This window comes from Capsella rubella, unplaced genomic scaffold (assembly GCF_000375325.1).
Source record: "Capsella rubella cultivar Monte Gargano unplaced genomic scaffold, Caprub1_0 scaffold_2, whole genome shotgun sequence".
NCBI lineage: Eukaryota > Viridiplantae > Streptophyta > Magnoliopsida > Brassicales > Brassicaceae > Capsella > Capsella rubella.
The window spans coordinates 5,397,266-5,424,722 of record NW_006238922.1 but is presented as its reverse complement, the minus strand read 5'-3'; the positions used below and the strand labels follow the sequence as shown (position 1 = coordinate 5,424,722).

At 41.9% G+C, this 27,457-nt stretch overlaps 3 protein-coding genes and 1 pseudogene across 3 annotated transcripts; 1 reads left to right on the top strand and 3 right to left on the bottom strand.

The window, feature by feature from the left end:
- Nucleotides 1-4,211: 4,211 nt before the first annotated feature.
- On the top strand, nt 4,212-6,363 carry LOC111832121. Its single transcript, XM_023788460.1, has 6 exons — nt 4,212-4,404; nt 4,876-4,992; nt 5,245-5,496; nt 5,563-5,618; nt 5,767-5,851; nt 5,909-6,363. The coding sequence occupies exons 1-6, from the start codon at nt 4,212-4,214 to the stop codon at nt 6,361-6,363; spliced, it is 1,158 nt and encodes a 385-aa protein (XP_023644228.1).
- A 579-nt stretch (nt 6,364-6,942) lies between these two features.
- LOC111832120 lies at nt 6,943-12,600 on the bottom strand (annotated as a pseudogene).
- A 2,164-nt stretch (nt 12,601-14,764) lies between these two features.
- On the bottom strand, nt 14,765-15,688 carry LOC111832119. Its single transcript, XM_023788459.1, has one exon. It carries the CDS (start codon nt 15,686-15,688, stop codon nt 14,765-14,767), a length of 924 nt encoding a protein of 307 aa, XP_023644227.1.
- Nucleotides 15,689-25,297: 9,609 nt separating this feature from the next.
- On the bottom strand, nt 25,298-27,230 carry LOC17895035 (ammonium transporter 1 member 2). Its single transcript, XM_006302085.2, has one exon. It carries the CDS (start codon nt 27,110-27,112, stop codon nt 25,568-25,570), a length of 1,545 nt encoding a protein of 514 aa, XP_006302147.1. The 5' UTR covers nt 27,113-27,230; the 3' UTR covers nt 25,298-25,567.
- Nucleotides 27,231-27,457: the final 227 nt, after the last annotated feature.

Below are 27,457 nucleotides of genomic sequence, written 5' to 3'. Positions count from 1 at the left end.
ATCAAATCTATAGCACTTCCTAATCTCAACTTTCATTGATGAAACATACTATAAATAGGCATAAAGAACAAGCTCATTAATGTCAATCTACTCCTTAACAACCAATCTCTTGGGTAAGTAAATAGATCTCTGGCATTAGTTGATCAGAGATTCCATTTGAACACTTTTTAAGTGCTGGAATGTCTAAGATCTAATCCCACATGGTTAATGCTAAGATAGCATTAAGATCTCCTAATCAAGAAGGTATCTACCTAAATCTATACTTAAGCAACCCTATAAACTAAGATTCTCATCACCTAACCCATCCTCTAAACCCAGAAAAACTACTCAGATCTGGAGTTCATCATGAAGAACACAAACCCATAAATCTTTGAATCTTGCATAACTAGATAGATAATTATCTAAGGAGCACAATAATATAAAGAAGCAACTCCAAATTCTCAATAGATCAAAACTTATGAAGATTACAAGTTTCTGGAAATGTTTGTTGGCTACAGAGAAAAACCCTAATGAAACTCGATTTTTGGCTTAATGACCTAAGAGGTCTATTTATACTAAAGGCAGGAAGCCCTAAAACACAAAAAGAAAAATTACAAAGTCGGTTTAAAGAGAGCTCGGTCGGGTGCATGTTGGGCTCGTTCGGGTCCTGCTTCCTCCTCTGAGTCCGGGTGCTTGATCGTTCTGGACACACTCGATCGGGTCCATGCTTTGCAGTGTCCGAGTGTGCCTGTTTTTGCTCTAAAATGCAGATGATATGCAAATCCCTATGCTAAAGATCCTAGATGCAAAATATAATGCAAAAGACTAGAAATCCTAAGAAGTAGAGCTCTAGACATGCAATTAATGCACAAAACATATGCTTAAGAGTATAAAAATATAGGGTTATCAGGATGCAAGGTCGTGGACAAAAAAGAGAGATGTAAGCAGTCACTGGTTTGTTCAATGTAGCTTCTTGTAGCTTATAGAATGTATCAGTTCAATGGTGTGTTTATTTTTTGCAACAGGGTCACATGTTTAAGTGGGTCGAGGATGTTGTGTATGAGGAAGTTCAAGATGCATTACCAAAACTAGGAGTTATGGCAAATGAGATTGTGAAAACCAAATCTGAAGTTATTGAGTTGAATGGTGCTTTACAAGTATTGAAGGAAGAAGCACTATGGAACCTTCAAGAAATCCGCAAGTCTAAAAAGTGGATCAATGTGTATGTGGTGTGGCTTTGTGTTGTCTCTATTGGCATTGTTTACCTAATGGTTGACAAAGCAAAGCAATCGAAGTTTGTTATCGGGTATTAGTGTGTGTGTGTGTGTGTGTGTGTGTGTGTTTGTTTTGTGAAGTATTATGAACAAAAGAGTATGTTGGTTTGTATTTTTGGTAATGGTTTGTATGCATGTTTTGGTAATGTTATGTTTAAATTTATGCTTGGTTATGTTTGTATGTTTTAGACAACATAAATAACGTAAGATATCCATGTTTAGAAAACAAAATAGAAACAATCCCATGTGTAGTCAAAACAGAACATAGACAATAAAATAGAACCAAGCTGAGTTTAGACAAAACAAAAGCTTCTTCTATGTTTTGAAACAACATAGTTTAGAAAAAAACAAAAGAAACATAATTTCTGAAACAAACCAAAAACAGCATTATTCAAACATCCTATCTTGAACATTCAAACAATGCTCTCCAGCCGCCTAGTCCTTGCTCACTTTGTGGAGCTTGAGGAGGTTCCCACTATGTTGATGCCCTCCTCCGTGTTGCTTGTCTCCTCTGTGTTGGTTGTAAAGAAGCTTGTGGAACACCATGTGAAGCTTGTGAAGCAGGTTGTGGAACACCATGTGAACCTTGTGAAGCTGGTTGTGATCCCTGAGAGGCTTGTGAAGCTGGCTGTAATCCTTCCCATGTTTGTCCTTGGCCAAACAATACATTCCCTGGAAGTCACATAGTATTAAACCTTATACTTAGTTAAAACATGAAAAAAAAACAAACATGATTCTTCCTTGCTCGACCTCTAGGTCTTGCAGGTGGAGCTTCAACAGTCGAATTTGAACAAGATTTCCTACTGTGTCCTTCTTGTTTACAGTTGCTCCATGTCATGACTCTTTTACTTAACCGTGGAGTTCTCTTAGGACCTTTGACCGAAAAGATAAGTGCACTTTGGTCACATAGGTGGCCAAATCAATTCATTTAAACCTCTCCGCAACTGGGGTCTCACAATTCTCCCCCACTAACAGACCGCAACGTCCTCGTTGCGCACCACGATCGTCACCCCTTGACAGTCTGAGCCCACCACTCCACACTTGTCAGGGTTCGACTCTGATACCACTTGTAACGCCCCGACCGCCATCTCCCTAGTGGGCCCCATGTTCACCACCAGCCCATGGGCCCACTTCTCTTAATGGGCCTCATGTCCTCTCACTAGGCCCATGAGCCCATTAACATCCGACGGTCGGTTAACTACGTCCGGGAGGCTTAAATACTTCTTTACCGATCCTACAATTCACCACATGATATTTCCCTGTGTTTTGGCCTCACTCACACAATTCCGACAACCACTTCCCGAAAGGTCACCCATCATTTGACTACTCCAGCATAAGCATGCTTAAATGTGGAGTTCTCTCAGGACCTTTGACCGAGAAGATAAGTGCACTTTGGTGACATAGGTGGCCAAATCAATTCATTTAAACATCTCAGCAACTGGGGTCTCACACTTGTAACGGAACATGCGACCCATGATAATTGATAATTGGAGTAGTAGTACCTTTACCAGCAGCCTATTCAGCAGCGACCAAATCAGGAGCATTCAACTCGGGAGCAATCAAATCGGGAGGAGTCGACTTGTGAGTAGACGATTTGTCCACACTGTCAGGCTTCTTCTGTTTGGTACGATGTGTAGAGAGTTTCTTTCTCTTTCTCTGAGTCATCACTTGCACGAAGAACAACAGAGATTAACGAAGAAAAAGAAGAAGAAGAAGAGAAAATTCCAATTAGATCTAGGATTTCTGATTTGGGGATTTTGGGGAAAATCTGAATCGATTAAGTGTTTTGGGTTATGTTTAAAACAGCTTCGTTTTGTATTTGACGGATGTCGTTAACAAGAATTAACCCCGTTTAATTACTCCGTCTGGCCATTTAACGTTGTGCCTAAATTGGCAAAGTGAACCAAAGTTTCAGAATAAAGAGAGTTTGTGATTTAAATCAACGGTTGGAGAGTACATGATTTAAATCAACGAAAAAGTACTCTCTAGGATTTTAATGGCATTTTTCCCATAAAAATTGTCACTAAGTCGCGACAATATGAACCAATTGCACCGACCATATTTTTAGAAGTCATAGCAATTTTATTCATTATCAAACAATAATACATACTATTAAAATTGCTTATCGTAATGTTATTATTAGTGTTTTCTTTGGTTTTACTTTGTAGGAGCTAATTCCACCTAAGATTCTAGAACGTACTAAGTTGGGAACTGATTAATCTTGCCCGAACTCGAACTGAAATTGGTTTGCAAAGGATGAATGTAAGAGTAACAATTCTCGTTATTATTTTATTATCGATCCCCCTACAACATGATCCCCTAATCTCTTTATATACAAGTCCTAAGACAATCAAACCACGCGCAATCTCCGCTCCGGATAATCCGCGATCTCCATTACGGCTCCGTTGACTCGTTAGTTCGACCGTTACGATCTCGCATTTATTGCTCTTGCGCCAGTTCTCAGCTCGACCGTAGACGGGCCTCTCGGCTTAATCGTAATCTAATCGTACTGGGCCAGGGCCGTACGAAGCCTGAATCACCATGAAGCAAAGTGCCGATTCTAGGGCCCACAGTTTGCCCCCCAAGTCTTTCGAAGTGGTTTTAGTTCGGGAGACTTAAATGCGGAATCATTTATGGGAACTAAGATCCCCGAATCGTCATGATTGATACACCTCGATTCACGGTTGCCTTTTTGGTTTACCGCGCCTCCTCAATTACCGTAATGACGCCCCTACACTGGAACTATAAAGGTCACGATCTTTTAGCTTCCCTAGGCCATCATTGCTCCTGCGACGGACGAACCTGCTATAAAAGGTACAGATATCCCCTCATCCAATTTTCTTCTCTTCTCTTTTCTTTTCCTCTTCGTTTCCATCGCTGTTTTTTCCGACTGTTAAACTCGCCGAGATCGCTTCCTCTCAACCTTCGACCCTACGTCATCAAACCCTACTGCGCGAGATGTCTCCTCCCAAGCAACCGAACCAGCCGATCGAGGACACAATTCCAGAACAATTTGGTCCTCACCCGCCGTCTATGATCAAGGAGGATGACCTTATAGGTGTCCGCTTCCTTTGCGGCCTCCCCGATACATCAAAGATACTGGCCCCGACCAGCGAGCAGTCACCGGAGGACCCTCCGGAAGGGTACTGCTGTCCCTATAAAGTTATGTTCTCCACCTGCGGGCTCTACTTCCTGCTGCCGGAACTCCTGGTAAAGGCGATGTATGCCCTGAGCGTTTTGCTTCCGCAGCTATGCCTGAACTTCATTCGCATCGTCCTCTGCCTCCAGACCCTAGCGGAAGAGCACGGCTACCTCTTGACCTTTCAAAACATCCTCCATTTGTAAACCATCAAAGGAGGGCGAACTAGAGGGACCTTCTACCTCAGTACGCTCGCCGGGTTCCGGGTTCTTGATGACTTAACCGAGAAGGACGACAACTGGCGGAGTGGTTACTTCTACTTCCCTGTTGACAGCACTACGTTCGGCAACCTGACGGACTTATTTATTCTGAAGTGGAGCCCGATTATTGGTTGAATTTGCGGAGGGGGACCGACCTGCCCTACATTACTTTCTTACTTAACGCGTATATTCAGATTCTGACCCGATCCTCTTGTATTTTCAGCTAACTTGGAGCGAGGCTCCTTATCCCGTACCTTCGCTGACTACTTCATAAACTTCTGCGGTGGTCAGACTGCTTGGGATTCCTTCCCCTCCCACCAAGTTTGGGAGTCCGGAGCTCGTATTCGAACCAGCTCCCTCGTCACCAGCTCTCTGCAGCCCGTGCTCCCTCATAATATGAACTACCGGGAGGAGAGAGCCCACAAGAAGCAAGCGGAGCTCCGAGAGAAGGAGCTGAAGAGAAAAATGGCTACTGCCCTTGCTGAGAGGAAGTCCACGACTCCTGCAAAGGAGAAAAGCTCCTGCTCAACCCTTTAGTCCGAGCCCCGGGGTCACCTACTGGAGGCTACGCATGACTCTACCACTGCTTCAGGAGAAACGACCTCCGAGCCCCCTACTCCTGCGAGCTCCCAGGTGGGAAAAGATGCGAGCGAGATTCCCAAGAAAAGGAAGGCCCCGGACTCCACTCCGATATCTCGGGAGACTTCTCGCCTTCGCACGGGTGATTCGGCGAAGCGACCTGAAGCCAGCTCGCTGAGGAAACGAGCTGAGGTTAGTCCGAAAGGGGCTAACCCCTATCCTCCCCCCACTGGGCAGAAAGGCGAACCCCATCATGAACTACCAGGTATGTTCTCCTTGTCGCTACGCTTCCGTTCTTATTACTTAGTGACACTTACGGTTATTTTTCCAGCTCCCCCGAAGTCGCTTGCGGACATGATGCGCAGTTTCAGCCGGCCAGGAGCTCGGGTGCCTTGCTTTCAGGACATGGTCGAAGTCAACCGGGAGAACTACTTTCGCTTTGCAGAGAAAGTCGGGGAGATAACCGTTGTTCTCAACTGAGTCTGAGAATTCCTACCTTCTCAATCTTCTGATTAAACTTTTACCTCTTATGCAGACCCTTATCGAGTTCAATAGTGCGGTCGCAAGCTACGAGCACCAACTGCTCTCCAACCCTGACGCCAATGTCGTCAAGGAACTTCGTTCCTAAATCTCCGAGATTGAGAAACGGGTTAAGCGCCTCACTGCTGTCCAAGCAGCGAACCATCTTGAGGTGGAGAAGGCCAAGAAGTTCGGCTCCCGTCTTAAGTCATTGGAGTCGGATCTGAAGATCGCGGAGGCCTCTCTCGAGGACGCTCAAGATAAGCAGAAAAAGGCCGTTGATCTGTACCTCGAGGCCGTCGAGGTGGAGAAGTCTGCAAGAAGGGAGGTTGACGAACTGCGGCTCAGAAACCACGCGATGGAGGTCAAATTCCGCGCGGAGATAAAGAAAGCTCTTCGCGAGGAGCGGAGGGAAACCCGGGCTCAACTTCGGGAGGCGGCTGAGGGCGTGCACGTTTTCCTCAGCGATCACAACCGCTTAGTCCTTGCCACTATTCGTGCTGCCGAAATTACGGCCAATCGGATGCTCGTGGAGGAGATAGAGGCGGGGGAGATTGCCGACCTGCAAGCCGAGCTCGAAACTCCTAGGAAGGACGAGATCGAAGCCATCTAGACTACAAAAGAGGTACTGCAGACCAAATTCAATCCTAGGGATTTCGATAAATATTGGGCAGATATTCCCCCCGAGCTCGAGCTGGGTTCGACATCTGCCCCCCTTGTGATAGATGAGTCAGAGACTAATCCTGCCAATGTCTCGACCCAGGGCATCGAGCGTGTGTGGCCCGGTGCAACGGAGGGTGCTGGACCGAAGACTCCCGAAGAGGTTGTCGCTGATGAACAGTCCCTGAGCTCGGAAACCGACAGAGTGAACTAATCGGGTTGTTTGGTCTTAGACCCCCCTTTTGTTGCCTTTATTTTTAAGACATTAAATATTTCTTTTCCTGTTGTTTCTATATTTGGGGTGAATTTCGGCCTCGGTTGTCTCACCCCTTTACTTTGATTTGCTTAATTTTACTGTTCGCATTAGCTCATACTTTTGCGATCTTGCACTAGAGCATTTATAAATCTTCACTTTTATTTTAAATACGAGCTGGACCTGCTTTAAACAGGCTGCCTACGTACCCTTACAAAATTGGGATCGAGCCGACCATAGTTCGATTACAAATACAACTTCATTCTTTTTTATTTTTGCTTAAGTAAAATAGAGCTTTAGATGCATCATGTTCCACGACCTAGGAACTGGTTTTCCCATTGGGTCCGCTAGGCGGTAAACTCCGTTTCGCACATCGGAAACTATTTTGTACGGTCCTTCCCAATTAACACCCAGTTTTCCGGCGTTCAGCTCCTTGGTATTCTCGTAAACCTTCCGAAGAACCAAATCACCGACCTTCAGCTCGCGATGCTTAACTTTGGCATTGTTGTACCGAGCTATGGCGTCTCGATAATGCTGTGAGCGAATCATAGATTGATCCCGCCTTTCGTCAACAACATCCAAGGTATCCTTTAAGAACTCGTTGTTCTCCGAACTCATCCAAGGGTTTAGTGTCACCCGAACTCCGGGCACTTCTAGCTCGGCCGGGATAACTACTTCTACCCCATATACGAGTGAGTATGGCGACTCTTTAGTCGAGGGTCGGGGGATTGTTCGGATTGCCCACAGAACCCTTTGCAGTTCCTCCGCCAATCGACCTTTGTGCGCATCGAGGCGTTTCTTTAAGTTAGATAAGATTACCTTGTTCATTGCCTCCGCCAGCCCGTTCCCATGTGGGTACCGCGGGGTGGACTTGCTAAGTCTTATTTTCATATGCGCACAGAATGCTTCGAACTGATGGGATATGAACTGCGACTCGTTGTCAGTTACGATTTCGTAGGGGACTCCGTGCCGACAAACGATCTCCTTCCACACAAACTGCTTGACTTGCCCCCCTCCGATGGTAGAGTACGCCGCTGCCTCCACCCATTTGGAGAAGTAATCTGTTAGTACAAACAGGAACCTTACCCCCCTGGTCGAAGTATGGAGTGGGCCTACAATATCCATGGACCACCTCATGAACGGATATGGAGAGGAGATCGAGGACAACAGCTAGGAAGGTTGATGAATTGTAGGGGCGTGCCTCTGGCTGTTGTCACACTTTCTAACAAATGCCTCGCAGTCCGCCAACATCGTGGGCCAAAAGATCCCTTGCCACTTAATTTTAAATGCCAGCGTCCTTGCCCCGGAATGGTTGCCATTCGGTCCGTCATGAATCATTCTTAACAAGGTAGCAGGGTCATTGCCAGCTACACATGTTAGATAAGGGCCCCAATACTTCTCCGAAGTAGGCGACCGTTATGCAAACAGAACCTCGCACTGACAACTTTAATCTTTCGGGCTTGCCACTTGCTATCGGGCGGTTTGGCCTTACGCTAATAATCCAGGATAGGAGTTCTCCAATCGCCTTCTGGGCCCAATGGTAATGACTTCCCGTTCTCCCCCTCCTCAGCCCCGAGTTCGCCGAAATCCTCCGGGAGATCCCGGATACCTACTCCGGGCTCGACTTTGTACTGGAGGCTCGCGCCTTCAGCCCGGACCTCGTGAGGAGTTTCCGCCTCTGGGCGTTGTGTGTGGACTCTTTTGGTTCGCTTGACCGCTGGGGCTTCGGGTAAAGGTTCTCCCCGATATAGACGACGTTGCATCGACCTTGTAAGCACGTTCACCTCGACCCTCCCACAATGAATGCTCGACTGTTCGAGTATTTCTACTGGGATGATTCTCGTTGTAGTTGCTTCCGATGTTGATGCTAGAGATGCCAGGAAATCCGCGGTTGAGTTCTCAGCCCTAGGAATCTTATTCATCTCGAAGTGGGCGAATTTGGAAACTAACTCCCGGGCTAGAGCTAGATAAACCCCCATACGTTCGTCTTTAGCTTCGTATTCCCCGGACAACTGGCTGACAACCAGTTGGGAATCACAGAAGGTGTGTAACCGCTGCACGCCAATTCCCAAGGCTAGGCAAAGCCCGGCCAACAGGGACTCATACTCAGCTTCGTTATTAGAGGCCTCAAAAGCCAGCCGAAATGATTGCTCGAACACTTCATTCGTGGGCGATCATAATCGAATTTATATCCCACTCCCATGCCTAGATGAGGCCCCATCTACGTGCAGTACCCAGGGCGTGTTTGCGCCGCTTTCCGTCTGACGACCCGCCAGGGGCAGTTCTATTAGAAAATTTGCCAAGACCTGGGACTTCGCCGTCGTCCGAGCTTGGAATTCCAAATCGTACTCACTGAGTTCGATGGCCCACTTCGCAATTCTTCCGGACTGGCTCGGGCTATGAAGTATGGTGCGAAGCGGTTGAGACGTATGGGACTGGAAATATGGCCTTAGTTTTCTAGCCGATGTTATCACCACGAGTGCTAGCTTTTCCATCATGGGATAGCGAGCTTCGGCTCCCGTGAACGACTTGCTAACATAGTAAACGGGCCTTTGCTCCCCCTTCTCTTCCCGAACTAACACTCCGCTGACGGCGTGGTCCGAGACAGCCACGTAAAGGAAAAGTGGCTCCCCCAGTTCCGGTTTGGCCAGTACGGGAGGGTTAGTGTAGCGACCGTATTCGTGGTACCTAAGGGTATGTTTTCTATCCTTTGCAAGCTGAACACTCGACTTTGGTCGATGGAATCCGAGTATTCTCGACCTTTGGTCGGAGTTTCGAGAATTTATCGATAGCCGATCGATGGGAATCCGAATGTTGCGAGAGAAAGCTGATTGCCGAGCTGAAACCCGTGTTTCTCGCATAAGATAGTCGGTTATTCGGACATCCGGGTTTTTCGGAGAAGCGTGGTCGGAGGGCTGACGTTCGGGGATCGGTGATACGAAGATCCGTGCGTGAAGTCTCGACCGAGATCGATGATCCGCGTGTTTTGTCGAGCATTGGCGAACTGGTTAAGTTTTCTCGAAAGAAAACGCGGGAACGGTTATTTTTCGCGAGAGAAAAGACGCGGAGTGAGTTAGTGGACGGTTACTAAGCAGTTTATCGAGATTAACTGCTTAGACTCGCTTATAAAAGGGGATCGACCGTCATTCTTCGCGAGTGTGACCGAAAACCATAAGAGCTCTGAAAGTCTGAGATAATTGTCGAGTTAGAGCGAGTAACTGCCAAGATCCGAGAGAGATTGTCGAAGATCAATCGGTGATCTGTTCTGTTTGTCGTAGATTTCTTCTAAGGAGCGACTCATCGGAAGATCTGAGCGAAGTATCGTTGAGTTGGTCGAGTTATTTGGGGTAAGTATCGATAAACTTGGTGTTTATCGATATTTTCTTCGGTTTATCATCTAAGGGAACGATGATCTGATCTTTGATATGGATTTTCAGTGAACTGTTCGAGAAGTTACCGAGAATCCAAGCATCAAGAGGTGTCAGAATCTGTATCCGAGAGACTACGGTGAGTGCGCGACCGTGGCTATGATTCTTGAGTCGTTTTCGTGCATAGTTTCACTTAGTTTTTGTTTGTCTGGTTTATTCCGAATGTTTGCTTGTCATTTATCGATTATCTGTTGCTTAGTCTCGATGACTGGTTCGGTTTACTCGAGAATCTAGATCGGCAATGCGCTCGATGAGGCTTGTTCGGTTGCGGGAAGATTGCTCGATAAATCCGGATAGTTATGCTTGACAAGTTTCTGTTCGTGACTTGCAATATTGACTGTTTGATCTATGTATTGAATGCGATTGTTTGGTTATGGCCTGGTGAGACGGGACGACCGCTCTCACTAAGCAATTCGTTGCTTACGCCTCCTTTGTGATGCAGGAAAGGGTAATGGAAATGTCGGAACCAGTTCGCGAGACTAAGGCAAGAAGGGAAGGATGGTGGTTATTTGGATAGTTTCATGTTGGTCTAGTATTAAAACGATGTAATAGCCTATAGCAAACTTACCGTTGTACTAGAACCTTTGTTATTAATGAAAGAATTCCGTTTTATGCTTAAAAATGACTTGTCGGAATTTTAGCCGGAAAATGAATAGTGTTCTGATCGGAGTTTTTCTGCCGAGTTTCCTCTCGGTAAAGTTAAAATCGGGTTGGGGCATTATAGTTAGCCAGGTACTGTTTCAACAATCCGAAGGCAAACTCACATTCCTTACTCCATGCAAAGTTTTTGTTTCCTTTCTTTAGGAGCTGGAAGAACGGTAAGCAATTGTCCGTTGACCGGGAGATAAATCTATTAAGGGCAGCAATTCTCCCATTTAGACGTTGTACCTCCCTTATGTTACTTGGCGAACTCATGGATAGGAAAGCCTTTATTTGCCTAAGGTTAGCCTCGATTCCTCTTTTTGTGACTATGTACCCGAGGAATTCTCCAGACGGTACCGCGAAGGTGCATTTGGACGGATTTAGCTTCATCCCAAACTTATTAAGGATTGCGAAGCACTCTCGGATGTGCTCGACGTGGGAACTGGACTCCAGGGATTTTACTAGCATGTCGTCAATGTAGACTTCCATTGTTTTTCCCAGGAGATCGGAGAACATCTTCTTTACTAAGCGCTGGTACGTCGCTCCTGCGTTCTTCAGTCCGAAGGGCATTACTTTGTAACAGTACGTCCCTCGGTCCGTTATGAACGCTGTCTTTTCCTGGTCCTCGGGGTGCATTAATATTTGATTATACCCGGAGAACGCGTCCCTAAAAGTTAGCAGTTCGTGCCCCGAGGTGGATTCCACCAACATGTCAATGTGAGGTGATAAAAATCCTCCCGAGGACTCGACAGTCTAAGATGGTGAAAGATATTCCTTAGGTTCAACGGACGGTGTAGCCACGAAGAACAAGGATGGTGGAGCGAATGGTCGCACAATAGCTGCGGAAGACTCTTGATTTACCGAACTTGAATCCCTTAGATATGACACACTAAGACGAATTCAAGGGTGACAATGAGAATCACTCTCGACAAGAACCCCCTGGATATGACACACCAAGACGGATCATGCATTGATCAATGGATATTACACACCATTAACCAAACCAATGGATATTACACACCATTGACGAAAAATGATAAACACTCTCAAAAGGTTCCAAAAATATCAAAAAGGTTTATTCTTTTTATTCATGAGATAACCTCATTATATAGAGGAAATTTACATCAAAAACGACCATAATAATAGCTCAACATGCAAAGCATTTAGGGAGATGAAACTTAAACTTTAAAGTGCATGTAAGAGAGATAAATTGACATAATTAAATGTTGTTTTGCTATGGACGAAAATTGATCTTCCTTCATTCATTTTAGGCTGAATCCACTTATTTGGGCTTCCCTCATGGATCAAGATTGGAGGACAACTTGATTTGTAACTTAATTCATTCTGGCCCGTTTTGAATCCTTCGTTGAATGGACGCCTATCTGAATCGGGTAAACTGGAAAACATATGATTTGTGAAATCAATAACTCCTTCGTCTGAACTCCGTTTGACTTGATTCTTCTTTGAAGAATTCTGTAGTTGAGTTGAGCATCTTCTCCAAGTCGTTTCGTGCATAGATTACTCGTGGTTGAGAAGATACGCTCAAAACAATGACGACATATCTTGAAACTTCCCATAATCATATCATGAGGAGAGGAAAACTATCCTTCGGGCACGCCTTGTTAAGGTCGGTGAAGTCCACGCATACCCTGGACTTCCCATTCTTCTTCTGGACCACCACCGTATTCGCCAGCCATTCAGGGTACTGGACTTCGCGGACCAAACCAGCCTTGAGAAGTCGAGTCACTTCAACATTGACGATCTCAGCTCTCTCCTTCCCTAGCTTTCTTCGTTTCTGTTTGACGGGCTTATGAGAGGCGTCCACGTTGAGCTCGTGGGAGATGACGTCGATGCTTATGCCGGTCATGTCACCCACGCCCCAGGCTAACTTCGCCTTATTCTCCTTCAGAAAAGCGACCAGTTCACTTCGGACCTCGGTGGTCAATCCGGCCCCAACCTTGATCCCTTGTTCTGGAAACTTTTCATTTATGAAAATCTCCTCGTAGAGGTCACCTTTCAGCTTGTCTCATACCGGTTTCTTGGCGACCTCCAGCTGTGGTTGCTGTTGCACCAGCAGTTTGTGCCCCGAGATTCTGCACACCTCGTGGTTCGCGACGTCCAGAGTACTAACCAGTGCGTCATCGTGCGGGAAGTCAAGCTCGCGGGTCTCCTGTTCAGAGAATACTATATCATGAAGGTTTTTGTAGCGACCGTGTTCGTGGTTCCTAAAGATATGTTTTCTACCCTTCGTAAGCCGAACACTCGACTTTGATCGATGGAATCTGATTGCTCTCGACCTCAGGTCGAAGATTTGAGAATTTATCGATAGCTGATCGATGAGAATCCGAATGTTGCGAGAGAAAGCTGATTGTCGAGCAGAAATCCGTGTTTCTCGCTTAAGTTGGTCAGTTATTCGGACATCCGGGTTTTTCGGAGGAGCTTGGTCGGAGAGCTGACGTTCGGGGATCGGTGATACGAAGATCCGTGCGAGAAGTTTCGACCCGGATCGATGATCTGCGAGTCATGTCAAGAATTAGCGGAACAAGTTAAGTTTCTCGCAAGAAAGCGCCAGAACGGTTATTACTGGTGAGAAGAAAGACGCGGAGCGAGTTAGTGGACGGTTATTGAGCGGTTTATCAAGATTAACTGCTTAGACTCGCTTATAAAAGGGGAGTGAGCGTCACTCTTTGCGAGTGTGATCGAAAAGCATAAGAACTCCGAAAGTTTGAGAGAATTTTTGAGAAAGTGCGAGTAACCGTCGAGAACCGAGAGAGATTGTCAAAGATCTGTCAGCGTTTGTCGAGAATTCAAGGTAATCATCGAGAAACTTCATGTTTATCGATAATTACTTAGTTTTATCGAAGATCAATCGGTGATATGTTCTGTTTGTCGTAGATTTCGGGTAAAAGCGACTCGTTGGAAGATCTGTTCGAAGTATCGTTGAGTTGGTCGAGTAATTTGGGTAAGTATCGATAAACTTGGTGTTTATCGATATTTTCTTCGATTTATCATCTAAGGGAACGATCATCTGATCTGTGGTATGGATTTTCAGTGAACTGTTCGAGAAGTTAGCGAGAATCCGAGCATCAAGAGGTGTCAGAATCTGTATCCGAGAGACTACGGTGAGTGCGCGACCGTGGCTATGAATCTTAAGTCGTTTTCTTGCATAGATTCACTTAGTCTTTGTTGTCTGGTTTATTCCGAATGTTTGCTTCTCATGTAACGATTATCTGCTACTTAGTCTCGATGACTGATTCAGTTTACTCGAGAATCTAGATCGGCAATGCGCTCGATGAGGCTTGTTCGGTTGCGGGAAGATTGCTCGATAAATCCGGATAGTCATGCTTGACAAGTTTCTGTTCGTGACTAGCATTATTGACTGTTTGTTTCGATGTATTGAATTCGATTGTTTGATTGTGGCCTGCTGAGACGGGACGACCGTTCTCACTAAGCAATTCGTTTGCTTACGCCTCCTTTGTGATGCAGGAAAGGGTAAGGGGATTGCTGGAACCAGTTCGTGAGACTAAGGCAAGAAGTGAATGATGGTTATGCTTAATTGGATAGTTTCATGTTGGTCTAGTATTAAAACGATGTAATAGCGTATAGCAAACTTACCGTTGTACTAGAACCTTTGTTTTAATGAAAGAATCATGTTTTATGCTTAAAATGACTTGTCGGAATTTTAGTCGGAAAATGAATAGTGTTTTGATCAGATTATCTCGGCCGTGTTTCCTTTCTGTAGAGTAATAATCGGGTTGGGGCATTATAGTTTTCCTCCTGCGACCTGAGCTTCTGAGGTATCGAGCCGTTGAGCTTCCTCTGGTGGTCTTCAATCGCCCGGATGGAGTTCCTGAATATCCGGGATCCTCCCATTATGACGTCAATTCTCTTATTGGATTCTTGCGGTATTTCCTGGATCAAGGGGGTTTTAGGTTTCTTAGCCGGGGGAGCCTCGTCCTCCGTACTCAAATCAGTAGGGACTTCAGTTATCTGCTGTACTGAATTCTAAACTTGGTCCAATTCCTCTATCGTTATTTCTGGCATCCCCCCACTAATGAACCGTTCCGCGAGCAAGTGCATGAGCTTCTTGCAATTCCTGGTCGCGTGCCCCCTACTTTATGGAGCTCGTAGTACGAGTCCTCATCCTTGGGCTGTTCGTGGACCCACTTGTTGTTCGGAAAAGCCCCATTCCTAGGGCGGGGGGCACTAGCAGTTTTCCTCGCCCCGCCCTTCTGTTCCTTGTCGACCGCGAACGTCGCCGCTCCAGGTCGCGGCCCTTTCCTCGGGTTCGGGTCAAAGTTCGCCTTGGGCGCAACTTTGTATTTCTTTGCCAGGGATGCCTTGTCCTCCTCCGCAGCGATCCAGTTCGAAGCTCGGTGTAGGGCGTCCTGAATGTTAGAGGGCCTATTGACTGTCAGTTCCTCTCTGAATCGAGACTCGTGCCAGAGCCCGTTCTTAAGGGCCGACAAGGCAGCGGAGTCGGAGAACCCCGATATTTGCACCATTATCTCCTTGAATTTATCTACGTATGAGTGGAGTGAGTCGTTGGGTCCCTGACTGAGATTCCATAGCTGGGCGTATGTAACTCCTACCCTAATAAAGCTGGAGTACTGCTTGATGAAAGTGGTTGAGAACTGGGTGAAGTCGTCGACCGAACCCTCACCCAGCGACGCGAACCAACGGAGAGCTGGTCCCTGGAGAGTTTCTGCGAACAGTTTACAGTACCCGGCATCTTCTTCGTGTGGTTCGAAATCCACCCGACTTGCCATGAGCAAAAAGGTCTGGAGGTGAACCTTGGGGTCCCCTTTCCCTTTGTAGCTTTGGAACTTGACTTTGCGGGTATCTTTAAGCCGAGCCATTGAGATTTGCGGCGAAAATGGAGTTTTCTTAGAATCCTCAATAACTCGGTCCACGTCGGGCGCCGCACTCGTTGCATTGTGGACTTTGGACTGCATAGCCCGGATTTCGTTCTGGAGTAGGGTTATCTCCGGATTCACCGCGATGGCAGCGCCGCGACGCAGCGGGGTTCGAATGCTGCCGAGTGCCGATTCACCGCTCGTCGGCTGTGAATCTGTTGCACTAAATCGGCTTTCTTCTTGCCATCGAGACTTGATCTTACACTCAAAGGTAAAGGCATTAGATCCAAAGGAGATGTGGGATTGAACCCATAAACAATTTCAAAAGGAGAAAACTTAGTCGCGGAATGCATCGAATGATTATAAGCAAATTCAACATGCGGCAAGCAATCTTCCCAAGTCTTAAGATTCTTTTTAATGAGCACACGTAACAAAGTAGACAAGGTTCGATTAACAACTTTAGTTTGACCATCGGTTTGCGGATGACATGTAGTAGAGAAAAGCAATTTAGTCCCTAACTTTGACCACAAAGTTTTCCAAAAATAACTAAGGAACTTAGTATCACGATCAGAAACTATGGTCTTAGGAATGCCATGCAAACGAACAACTTCTCTAAAGAACAAGCTAGCAACATGAGATGTATCATCGATTTTATGACATGGAATAAAATGTGCCATTTTAGAAAAGCGATCAACAACCACAAAGATAGAATCCTTACCAGCCCTAGTCCTAGGCAATCCTACCACAAAATTCATAGATATATCATTCCAAGGATGCAAAGGAATAGGTAAAGGGTTATACAAATCGTGGCGTTGAACCTTAGCCTTAGCTTGCTTACAAGTCGTGCAACGTTCACATAGTCGCTCGACATCTCTTTTCATGTGTGGCCAATGGAAGTGTTCTTGCATTACCTTGTACATCTTAGCAACTCCAAAGTGTCCCATTAGTCACCTCCATGAGCTTCTCTTAGAAACAATTCTCGCAAAGAAGAATGAGGCACACAAAGTCTATTATCATAGAATAAATATCCATCATGCCGATAATATTTTCCGAAGGCAAACTTCTCACAAGATTGAAATATTTTGCTAAAATCAGAATCATTAGCATATAAGTCTTTTATTTGCTCAAAACCCAATAATCTTGCATCCAAAGAAGTAAGCAAAACATACCTCCGAGATAATGCGTCGGCTACAACATTATCTTTACCTTTTTTGTACTTAATCACGTATGGAAAAGTTTCTATGAATTCGACCCACCGTGCATGACGTTTGTTGAGCTTTTATTGACCCTTTATGTGCTTGAGAGACTCGTGGTCGGTATGAATGACGAACTCTTTCGGCCATAGATAGTGTTGCCACGTTTGTAGTGCTCGTACCAACGCGTAAAGCTCCTTATCGTAAGTCGGACAGTTGAGTGTCGTTCCTCCTAGCTTCTCGCTAAAGTATGCTATGGGCTTATGATCCTGCATCAAAACAGCTCCAATACTTATCCCGGAGGCATCACACTCAATCTCAAAAGTTTCAAAAAATTAGGAAGAATTAAAACGGGAGAATAAGTGAGCTTCTCTTTCAAGGCTTGGAAGATTTTTTCTTGTGCATCTTCCCACTTGAATCCAACGTCCTTCTTAATAACTTCCGTAAGCGGGGCGGCAATGGTGCTGAAATCTTTGACGAATCGTCAGTAAAATCTCGTTAAACCGTGAAAGCTCCTTACTTCGCTCACATTCTTAGGGCTCGGCCATTCTCGAATCGCCTTGACCTTTTCTTCATCGACCTTGATTCCATCTGCACTTACAACAAAGCCTAGGAAAACAAGATTATCCGTGCAAAAGGTGCGCTTCTTGAAGTTCGCATACAACTTTTCCTTTCGAAGCAAATCCAAAACAAGTTTAAGATGCATGACATGATCTTCCAAGTTTTTGCTATAAACCAAGATGTCATCAAAATAAACAACAACAAATACTCCAATATGCTTCCTAAGGACATGATTCATCAATCTCATGAAAGTGCTAGGTGCATTTGTTAACCCAAACGGCATAACTAACCATTCATACAATCCTTGTTTCGTTTTAAAAGCCGTTTTCCATTCATCACCTTCCTTCATCCGGATTTGATGATAACCACTTTTAAGATCAATTTTTGAAAAGATGCTAGAACCATGCAATTCATCAAGCATATCATCTAATCGAGGAATATGGTGGCGATACTTAACCGTATTATTATTGATGGCTCGGCAATCCACGCACATGCGCCAACTTCCATCTTTCTTTGGTACAAGTAAATCTGGAACAGCACACGGACTCATGCTTTCTCGAATATGACCCTTGTCCATAAGCTCGTTCACTTGTTTCTCGAGTTCTTTTGTCTCGGTCGGGTTGGTGCGATAAGCTGGTCGGTTTGGTAGGGCGGCTCCCGGGACGAAGTCAATTTGATGCTCGATCCCTCGGATGGGTGGTAAACCTATGGGATTATCTTCCGAAAACACGTCCTTATATTCTTGCAAAACCAACTTGATCTTACTCGGTAGCACCGGTTCGGGATTAGTTGAACAAGTAAGAGTTTCTTTGAAAACAAAGAGTAAACTATTTTTGTGATTTACCTTGTTCTTACCCTTGGTATAGATTGGTTCGGTTGATTTGATGGCTCGTTGTTTCATACTTAGCTGGTCTAAATAGATTTCATGCGGAGTCATCGGGATGAGAGTTGTCTTTCGGCCATTGTGTTTGAAGGTCTGCCGGTTGGTGAAGCCATCGTGAAGAACTCTTCGATCCGATTGCCATGGTCGTCCGAGAAGAATGTGACTAGCATCCATCGGTAGAATGTCGCACATGATCTCATCTTGATACTTCCCAATTAAAAGAGGTACCTTGACTTGTTCCTTGATGGACATCTCACCGGTGTCGTTGAGCCATTGGAGTGAATACGGTCTCGGGTGTTCAAGCACTTCTAAACCAAGCTTCTCGACCATACTTCTGCTTGCATAGTTAGTACAACTTCCACCATCAATAATCAAACTACATACCTTATCTTTGACGAGGCAACGTGTATGAAACAAATTTTCCCTTTGCGCTTGTTCCTCGGCTTTAGTTAGAACACTCAACGATCTTCTCGCAACAAGCAACTCTCCTTTAGTAGGGGCTTCCATATCTTCTTCTATTGAGCCTTCTTCCGAACGATCATCTTCGTATTCTACTTCGCCATTGTCTCTAAGAACCATGATCCTTTTGTTGGAACATTCGCTCGCGTAATGCCCAAGTCCTTGACACTTAAAGCATCGAATATCTCTAGCCCTCGTGATTACTTCCTTACCCTTTGCTTTTGGATCTAGATCGACCTTTGGCTTGACGAACGGCTTGTAATCCTTTTGACAACTGTTCTTTTCTTCCTTTTGAAAACTTGGCTTTCTCGGGCTGTAGCTGGTCTTGGTGTGACTTGACCGGGCGTTCCTTCTCTTAATTTGCTGCTCGAACATGACTGCTTTGTGAAGCATCTCCTCAAGTTCCACATAATGTTGAGTCTCTAGACGATCTTGGATGTCTCGGTTAAGACCTCCCATGAATCGAGACATGACCGCTTCTCCATCTTCTTGAAGATCGGCTCTCAACATAAGGGTTTCCATTTCCTTAAAGTACTCCTCGACGGTCTTGCTTTCTTGAACCAAATTCCTCAACCGCTGGTGTAGTTCTCGATGATAGGAACCTGGTACAAATCATTTTCGCATAAGGGCTTTAAGCTGGTTCTATGTGTCCATCGGATAGTCTCCGGCACGTCTTCGGCTAGTGACAAGTTGATCCCACCAACTTAGGGCATAGTCGTAGAATTCAGTAGCCGCAATTTTAACCTTATTGCACTCAAGACTTTCTTGACAAAGAAAGACCAACTCAATTTTCTGTTCCCATTCCAAATAAGTATCCGGGTTGTTGGTTCCATGGAATGCGGGAATTTTGAGCTTTAGGCCTTCCAAAGGATCTCTAGGCGGTGCTCTCTCTCGGCGACGCCTACGTTGGTTCCTGTGGGAAGAGGCGTGACTATAGTAACTCCTTGCCTCATCATTTTGCCTTGGTTCTTCATGCCGTGGTTCTTCTTGCCTTTGACGTTGATTTGGTTCCGGGTTGACTTGATGCAAGTGTAGAGCACCAATCTTTTCCTCAATCATCGTTGCCATGGCGGTGGTTACTGATTCCAAAATCCTCTTCTCAAGACTAGATGTAGATGACTCTTCTTCTTCTTCACTTGTCACCATTGTACCTGAAAAAATCAAAAATTTAACAAGTAAACAGTACAAAAACAGACAAATTTAAACGGATCTGGAAAATAGCAAATTGACTCTAAAAATTCCGAAATTAATTTTAGAAAATAATAGACACTTCACTGGTTCTTAAGCAATTGGTTTCACAATTTTTGAACATTCCAGTTAGTTTATTAAATTCACGCAATAATGATCTAAAATCAGAAAAACGGAAATTTCGGGATGGAACTTCAAAACCTGGTTACAAAGTGGCTTTGATACTACATGATAGACTCCATGCTGTGAATCTATGCTTCAAGGACCATTTTGTTGGTTTTGAATGGGGAAGTGGCGAGATTGATGATGAATGATGGATAGATCTTGAACAAAACAGCGGAATGACGATGAATGAGGGTGATGACGAGATGGAGTGGCTGCAGCAGAATGAAGGGGAGAATGAGGTGTACTTCCAAGAGGGATGAGAAACTCTTAGACTACAAGCTTGGATCCAACTTAGATATTACACACTAAGAAGAAAACAAGTTGAAAAGATATTACATACTTTTCTGATCAAGCAAGTAAAGAGAGAGTTTTTGAATAAAATGTTTGATGGTTTGCAAAAGAGAAATACATGGGGTTTATATAGAGAAGGGAGGACGAAGGAGAGGAGAGAAGAGAAGAGAAAACATGTAAGAGCATGCACAAGTGTCTTGGAAATTACACTCATGCAAGCTCATGCAAGAGTCTTGGAAATAACAACAAGTAATAAGTGCAAAGTTTGAAGAGAAAAGGGAAAATGGGCCAAGGCTTTGTGAGTGGGTATATCAAAATTAAAATATTATTGTTTTACCTGAAAATGCTCAAAAATACAGAAGCAAATTACTATCAAAATTGATTTGGGTAATTTTAAAATGTTTTGGGTGCACTTCATATGATTTTATAGGATACTAGTTGTTGACCCGCGCTGCGCGCGGGAATTTTATAATTGTTTTTTATATTTTAAAATTTATATTTTGATTTTTCTTTGTTTTTTGTTTATTTTTTTTGTTTTTACTGTTGTTTTGTTATTAATTTAGTATATGAAATGTTTATTTTTATTTGTTTAACTTTGATTTAGGTCAAATAGTAGCTGTTAGAACCTTACATTTCAAAAGCCTTCAATTCTTGTAAGCCAAATTATTTTGGTGAATCCACTTATTTATTTATCCAAGTGTTTTCATTTTACTTTTTAGTTTTTTTTTCTACTTCTTATGCCTAAAATCGGTTGTGTTTTCGTTTGAGGTGGCTTCGGATGACATCAATTTAGTGGTATATCTATCTGTATAGTATAAATATCCTTGCTTTGTATTTTGTATTTGTATTTAGCCCCATTAATCAAAAAAATTGATCATTACTTTATAAATAGATACTTGTTTTATTTATTTTGGACATAAATGTTTTTTACTATATTATTTATTTTCTTAAAACCACTATTGAATATAAAAATAAAATAAAAGCTAAGTTATGAGGTAGAAAAGAAATTAAAAACTAAAGTGTTGTAATTCTAAATCAATGTAAAAAATTAAGATGAATGATGATGTGGGGTTTATATTATACATTATATTTGTTAGTATAATCGATAATTAGTAAGTTTTTTTAACTCTTAATCAATTATCTTTTTTAGTTTTATAATATATAATATATAAAAAACCTTTCATATTCATTTTGGAAAACTTATTTACATAGGTTTAAATATTAAAATTAAATGATAAAATGGTATAATTAATTTTAAAAATTAAATAATAAAATGAGGTGAATGATGATGTGGCTTAAGGAGAAGAGAGAAAAAGCTAACTTTATATATATAGATATATATATATTTTTGTTACTTTCACAATAATTTATATTTTAGTTACTAAATACTTCAGGTTATATGTTAGTTTATGAAATACTTAAATAAAACATTTGAATATCATAGTAAATTTCCATTTTTTTCATTAACAATATTATTGTTTTACCTAAACATGCCAAAAAATTAAGAAGAAAATTACTATCAAAATTGAAAAATAAATCAACGAATAAATTTAAACGATATAGATGTATGATTATATTGTATGATTTAAATAAATAAAGTGTAAAAATTTCATTGGCATTGAAATTTATTTATTCTATTTTTTTATTTTTTGAAGTAAATGTAAATTAATTACTCATTATATGATAACCTGCGCATGCGCGGGACACTACCTAGTGATATTGAAAAGATGCATCCCGATTTTTTTTTAATCATGCAAACCGGATTCATCCAATTAATTAAAACAATCTTAACCAGCTAAACCGGTCTAAATTAATTTTAACTAAATAGACCAAACAAATCAAATTAATCCAGATGACCACAATTAAAACAATCCAAACATAGTAACCAGCGGAAGACTCAAATAAACAATCCAATTAATCCAATTGCTTTAAACCAGCAATCCAACCAAACAATATTCATCCAAAAATCAAACCAGCAAACATTCCAGAAAAACATAATTAACCTATCATGTTTCTAAATTTCAGAACTAGCAATTCATAAACAATTTATAACAATATTTCAAACAATCAATGAGCCCCTATATCATTCTTCTCTCCTCGCCTTGATTCCACAGTCACATTTTATCTTTACCTGCACCACAAACACAATGAGATAAGTGAGTATTATCACAAATACTCAGTGAAGCGATCCTCACATCTACTGGGTTAATTATACACACAATCATATTAAACCAACATGCATAAGATTAACCAATCAACGCAAACCAGGCATAAAAAGATATTAACTACTCGATGTCCAGAAATTGTTGTCCAGAAAACGTTGTAGAAAACTATCTCGAAATTGGTGTCGATCGACATAGACTCTGCAGATGCCCAAAAATCGTCTCTCAAATCTCTAGAGAACGATTCACCCCTCCAAAGTTTAAGCCATGAATCCTATCACTGAATCATGCAAACACAGCAAGAAAAACACACAAACAAGCCACACAAAACAATTTCCAGCCATCTATATCCATCAACTACACATTAGAAGGGTTTAACATGCTCAGATCAACCATGGTCACGTACTCACCTTTTGCAATGGATGAACAGTGACGAAAAACACACAATCAAGGACAGCACAGAGCACTCCTAACACCACAGATACAAGATCTCCCTTCCCTTGGCCTCAACTCTCAAGAACAACCCCAAAAACTCAAAGAACTTTTAGATACCTATCTTAACTCTCTTGAGTATCAAAAAGCGGCTAGAAGACACTCTAAATTCGACTCTCTTGTTTTAATCTCGAACCCTAGGGTTAACCAACTCAAAACAAGTCGATTTTGCGATTGAAATCAAACCGGTCCGACAAAAAAATGTTGGTATTAATTGACACCCTTCCTTGGTCTCTATCGAGACCACCTGTTTTCGAATACGGGTGTTACAGATATAATCTGCTGTAGAAATATCCGATTTATTATCCATACCCAATGATCCGAAAATGAAGTATTGGAATGTATATTAATTATTTTATTTCAGTTATAAATTTTAGTTATTTTATAATGGAAAAAATGTCATTTAAATCATGAACATTCAAATTTTGGCCATTTAAATCACGAACTTTATATGGGTACTTTAGCTTTAATAATATAGATTAGTTAGCTCTTTTATTTTATATTGTTACTCAAGTAGAAGATGAAGATGTTACCGATGCTGAAAGAGATGAGGTTGTAGAAATGACTTTCGATAATATGTTAATTAGTTGATTTTCTTACAAACAATGTAAATCATTGTTATCGAACTACTTTTTTGTTATCCGGATATAGTTAATTGTTTTATATATACTAATCTGATTTATCATACTTAGTTTTACATATAGAAGTAACGTAGATAAATTCCAAAAATGATACAAGGGTTTAACTGTCTCAGAAAAAAGCAAAGTAATTAATGCACATGTGATGACATTTGCTTAATTAAAAAACAATTTGACTACATAAAGTAGTATCTATATATATAAAGTTAGTTTTTTCTCTCTTCTTATGATGCCACCTAAGCATCCACCTAAGCCACATTTTTTTACATTAAAATAAATTTAAAACATTTATTTAGTGCATATTTATGCTACTTATTTAATTAATAGAAAATTCATATAAATAAAAATAAATTATGTAAATAAATGAAATGTTAAATAAGAAATACTTTCATTTTTTATTAGTTAGTGGTATTAATATAATTCAACTTTCATTTTAAATTGATGATAGTTTAAAATTTTAAATGTGTTACTGAGTTTAAGAACGTAAGTAAATTTTAAATTTATGGTAGAATAAAAGCAACATTTATATAATTTTATATATAAAATTTTTAAGGGAAAAAATAAAATTGAAAGTGAAATATTAGTTTATAACATGATCAATAAGAAAATGCTTTTAATCCAAATTTAAATATTGAAAGATAATAATTCAAGAGAAAATAAGTATAATATGTTTTGAAAATCAATTAAAAATAAATAAAATATCACAATATGAATAAAAAGTTAACAAAAAAATTATAAACCTCGCGCGCGCAGCGCGGGTCAACTGCTAGTTTTCCTATATTCTTTAAATTTTTGTCATTAATTTTTTAATAACTTTATTTACTAATCCACAAAAAAACTTTAATCATCCCATAAATTATCTATTTCTTTTAAATATTTTTAGCCATTCTATTATCTATAAATATATAAAATATGACCAAAAATGAATATCTCAAATAAAATTTTGAAATAGACCATACTTCTAAACCGAAGCTAGTCAAATATTTATGTATTTCAAGATCAACTTTTGAGTGAATATAAATATGTGATGATAAAAAGAGGGGACTACAAGTCAAAGGATAAAATTGAATGGTAGTAACTAATTAATGGCAAATAGGAACAGAAAAGGATAAAGTAACATCCGATGCTTCGGACCATCCGTTTTCTAAAAGTTGTAAGATTAATTTTCTTTATTTAATATTTTTTTTGTAAAATATTTATTATTCACAAATTTGTAGACCAATCAACACAAACAAACATGAATCAGTGAACCAATGGATAGCATTGAACTAGCCACAAGCCTAGATGCATAGGTTACAATACCAAATCCTAAATCATGGTTACGTATGTACGTGGTGATAGCCGATAAGGACCCGAGAGTAATCCTTTGTATGAGGAAGTGATATTTGATAAGCTCATCAATCATTTATATAATAAACCTCGACTATAATTTGGTCATCATCAGCATAGTTGATGAGATGATTCATTCTATTTGTGTTTCCCAAAGCTTTAGAATTCGGAATATGGATACAAATATTTATAAAATAGTATAACATAATATATCATTTTACTAACATAAATTCTTGTAAAAGAAACAATTATACAATTATTTTCTCAATTAAGTTTAGCTGATGATTTAACATTCTAACGTTCCCAATCTGACATTTTATATTACAAGAAACATAAATTTTCTCAAGGGCAGTTAAAAAACGGATTTTATTCCAAGGTTTAATTTTGATTAAGAAACGTTAACTTCATATTAATTTAAAGAGAGACTAATCATGTTATTGTTAAACGTTCCACACCAAAGCAAGCCACAGAAAAAAAAAAAAAAAAAAAAAAAAGTAAAGAAAAGAGACAAAATACACAAAGATTCGTCCAACACGTTTGGTACCCGAACTCGTTTGTCTTCACCACATATTAAAAAAAAACTCACTCGTTTGGGACCACTCAATATAATTCTCCTATCAAACAGTCAAGGTCGGTGTAGGCGTCGAGCTCCGGCTAGTAGGTTCCACTCGTCCAGCCATATGGCCCCAAGGTTTAGTCGACACGTCGTCTTCGTCATTGTATGCGTACGCAAATCCTCCATGACGTGTCATGTCCATCCCTGCCATTTCATCCTCAGCTGATATCCTCAAAAGATTCATCTTATGTAACCCATAAAACAAAGGTCCCATCGTTACGGTCACCCACCCAACGATCACAATGATCTGAACGATCTGTGCCGCAAGTAGTTTTCCTCCACCGCCCATCAACAGTCCATATGGCCTATCACCGGTGTACACCTCGTTGACGTATCTTTTGGTAGCGAAAAGCCCGGTGAAAATCAATCCCCATGCTCCACATCCTCCATGGAGCTGAGCGGCCTCAAGTGGGTCATCGTATTTAAGTTTCTTGGCTAGCAAGTTAAATCCTATCAAAACCCATGATGCCACAAAGCCACATACTATAGCAGCCCACGGCTCTACCACCGCGCATCCCGAGGTTATAGCTGCGAATCCGCCTAAAAGTCCGTTGCATACGTCAATGACATTCCAATGGCCTGCTAAGAGACGTTTACTGAATAAAGTGGTCAACGCAGCCGTACAGCCGGAAAGGGTTGTAGTGACAGCGGTGCGACCTACAGCGCTCCATTGACCATAATATGGCCGGGATTTGTCGTAGCCTTTTAGTATGGTTAAAAAGGAACCAGGGTTAAACCCGTACCATCCAAACCATAACAAGAAAGTACCAAGAACGACAAGAGATGCACTGTGACCACGTAAAGCTACAGACCGTCCTGACCGGTCAAATCGACCTATTCGTGGTCCTTCAACTAATGCTCCCCATAGACCGGCAATTCCACCTACCATGTGAACAACTCCTGAACCTGCAAAATCAATAGCACCTGACCCAAACAAGAGATTGTTGTCAGATCGGGACGCGCTAGCCCAACCATCACTCGACCAGAACCAGTGCGAGACTGTCGGGTAAACAAAACCGGTCAAGAAAGTAGAGTAGATAAGGTAAGCAACAAATTGTGTTCGCTCAGCAATAGAGCCACTAGTGATTCCGGCTGCGGCTATGGCAAAAGCCCATTGGTAAAGAAAAAAGCTGAAGTCGGAACCGGAACGTTCAGGGTAAGAGCTTAAGGCAAAGAAGCTATGATGGCGGCCAATAAAGCCGTTGGAAGGTGTACCAAAGGCAAATGCGAATCCGAAGAGGTAGTAAGAGATGGCTCCAGCCGCAGCGTCAAGGACATTAGTAAGCATGATGTTCATAGTGTTCTTGGCTCGGACTGAGCCAGCACAAAGCATAGCGAACCCGAGCTGCATAGCAAAGACAAGGTAGGCGGAGAAGAGGAGATACGTGCTGTCGACGGCATAGGTTGTGTCGGAGAGTTTGTTGGAGATGTTGGAGAATTGAGAGCATAGAAAGGTTGCTGCAGCGAGGGAAGAAGTTGAGTTAGAAGAAGAGGAGAGGAGAGCAGCGAGATCAACGGAGGAGCATGTGGTGGTTGCGGTATCCATGGTGGAGAGGGAGAGAGAGGTGGTAATGTGTTTTGCTTGAGAGAGTACTCTGTGGTGAGAGTCTCTTTGGTGTATTTAAATAGGAAAACTCCATTTACATTACAAAAGTTATCGGTCCTAAAACCTACGCATCTTCTTCTAGTTGGAGTTTTAAGAAAATGTTTTATTAATTCTGAAATTCCAACTATCACAAAAGGTTCCGGTTTGGAATTTGTCTTTTCAGTATTGAAAAAGGATAGAGGCGTTAGATAATTATTTATTTGGAAATTTTCAGGTTTTTAATCAAACTATAGTTTTTATGGTTTTAGTTTGAAGTTTGAGAAATATCCTATAATAGCATCAAAA

Coding starts and splice junctions, on each gene's coding strand:
- LOC111832119 (XM_023788459.1), bottom strand. CDS start 15,688: ATGCAGTCCAAAGTCCACAATGCAACGAGTGCGGCGCCCGACGTGGAC.
- LOC17895035 (XM_006302085.2), bottom strand. CDS start 27,112: ATGGATACCGCAACCACCACATGCTCCTCCGTTGATCTCGCTGCTCTC.
- LOC111832121 (XM_023788460.1), top strand. CDS start 4,212: ATGTCTCCTCCCAAGCAACCGAACCAGCCGATCGAGGACACAATTCCA. Junction 4,405..4,875: donor CCCTCCGGAAGGGTACTGCT/GTCCCTATAAAG, acceptor TTGTATTTTCAG/CTAACTTGGAGCGAGGCTCC. Junction 5,852..5,908: donor CAATGTCGTCAAGGAACTTC/GTTCCTAAATCT, acceptor CTGTCCAAGCAG/CGAACCATCTTGAGGTGGAG.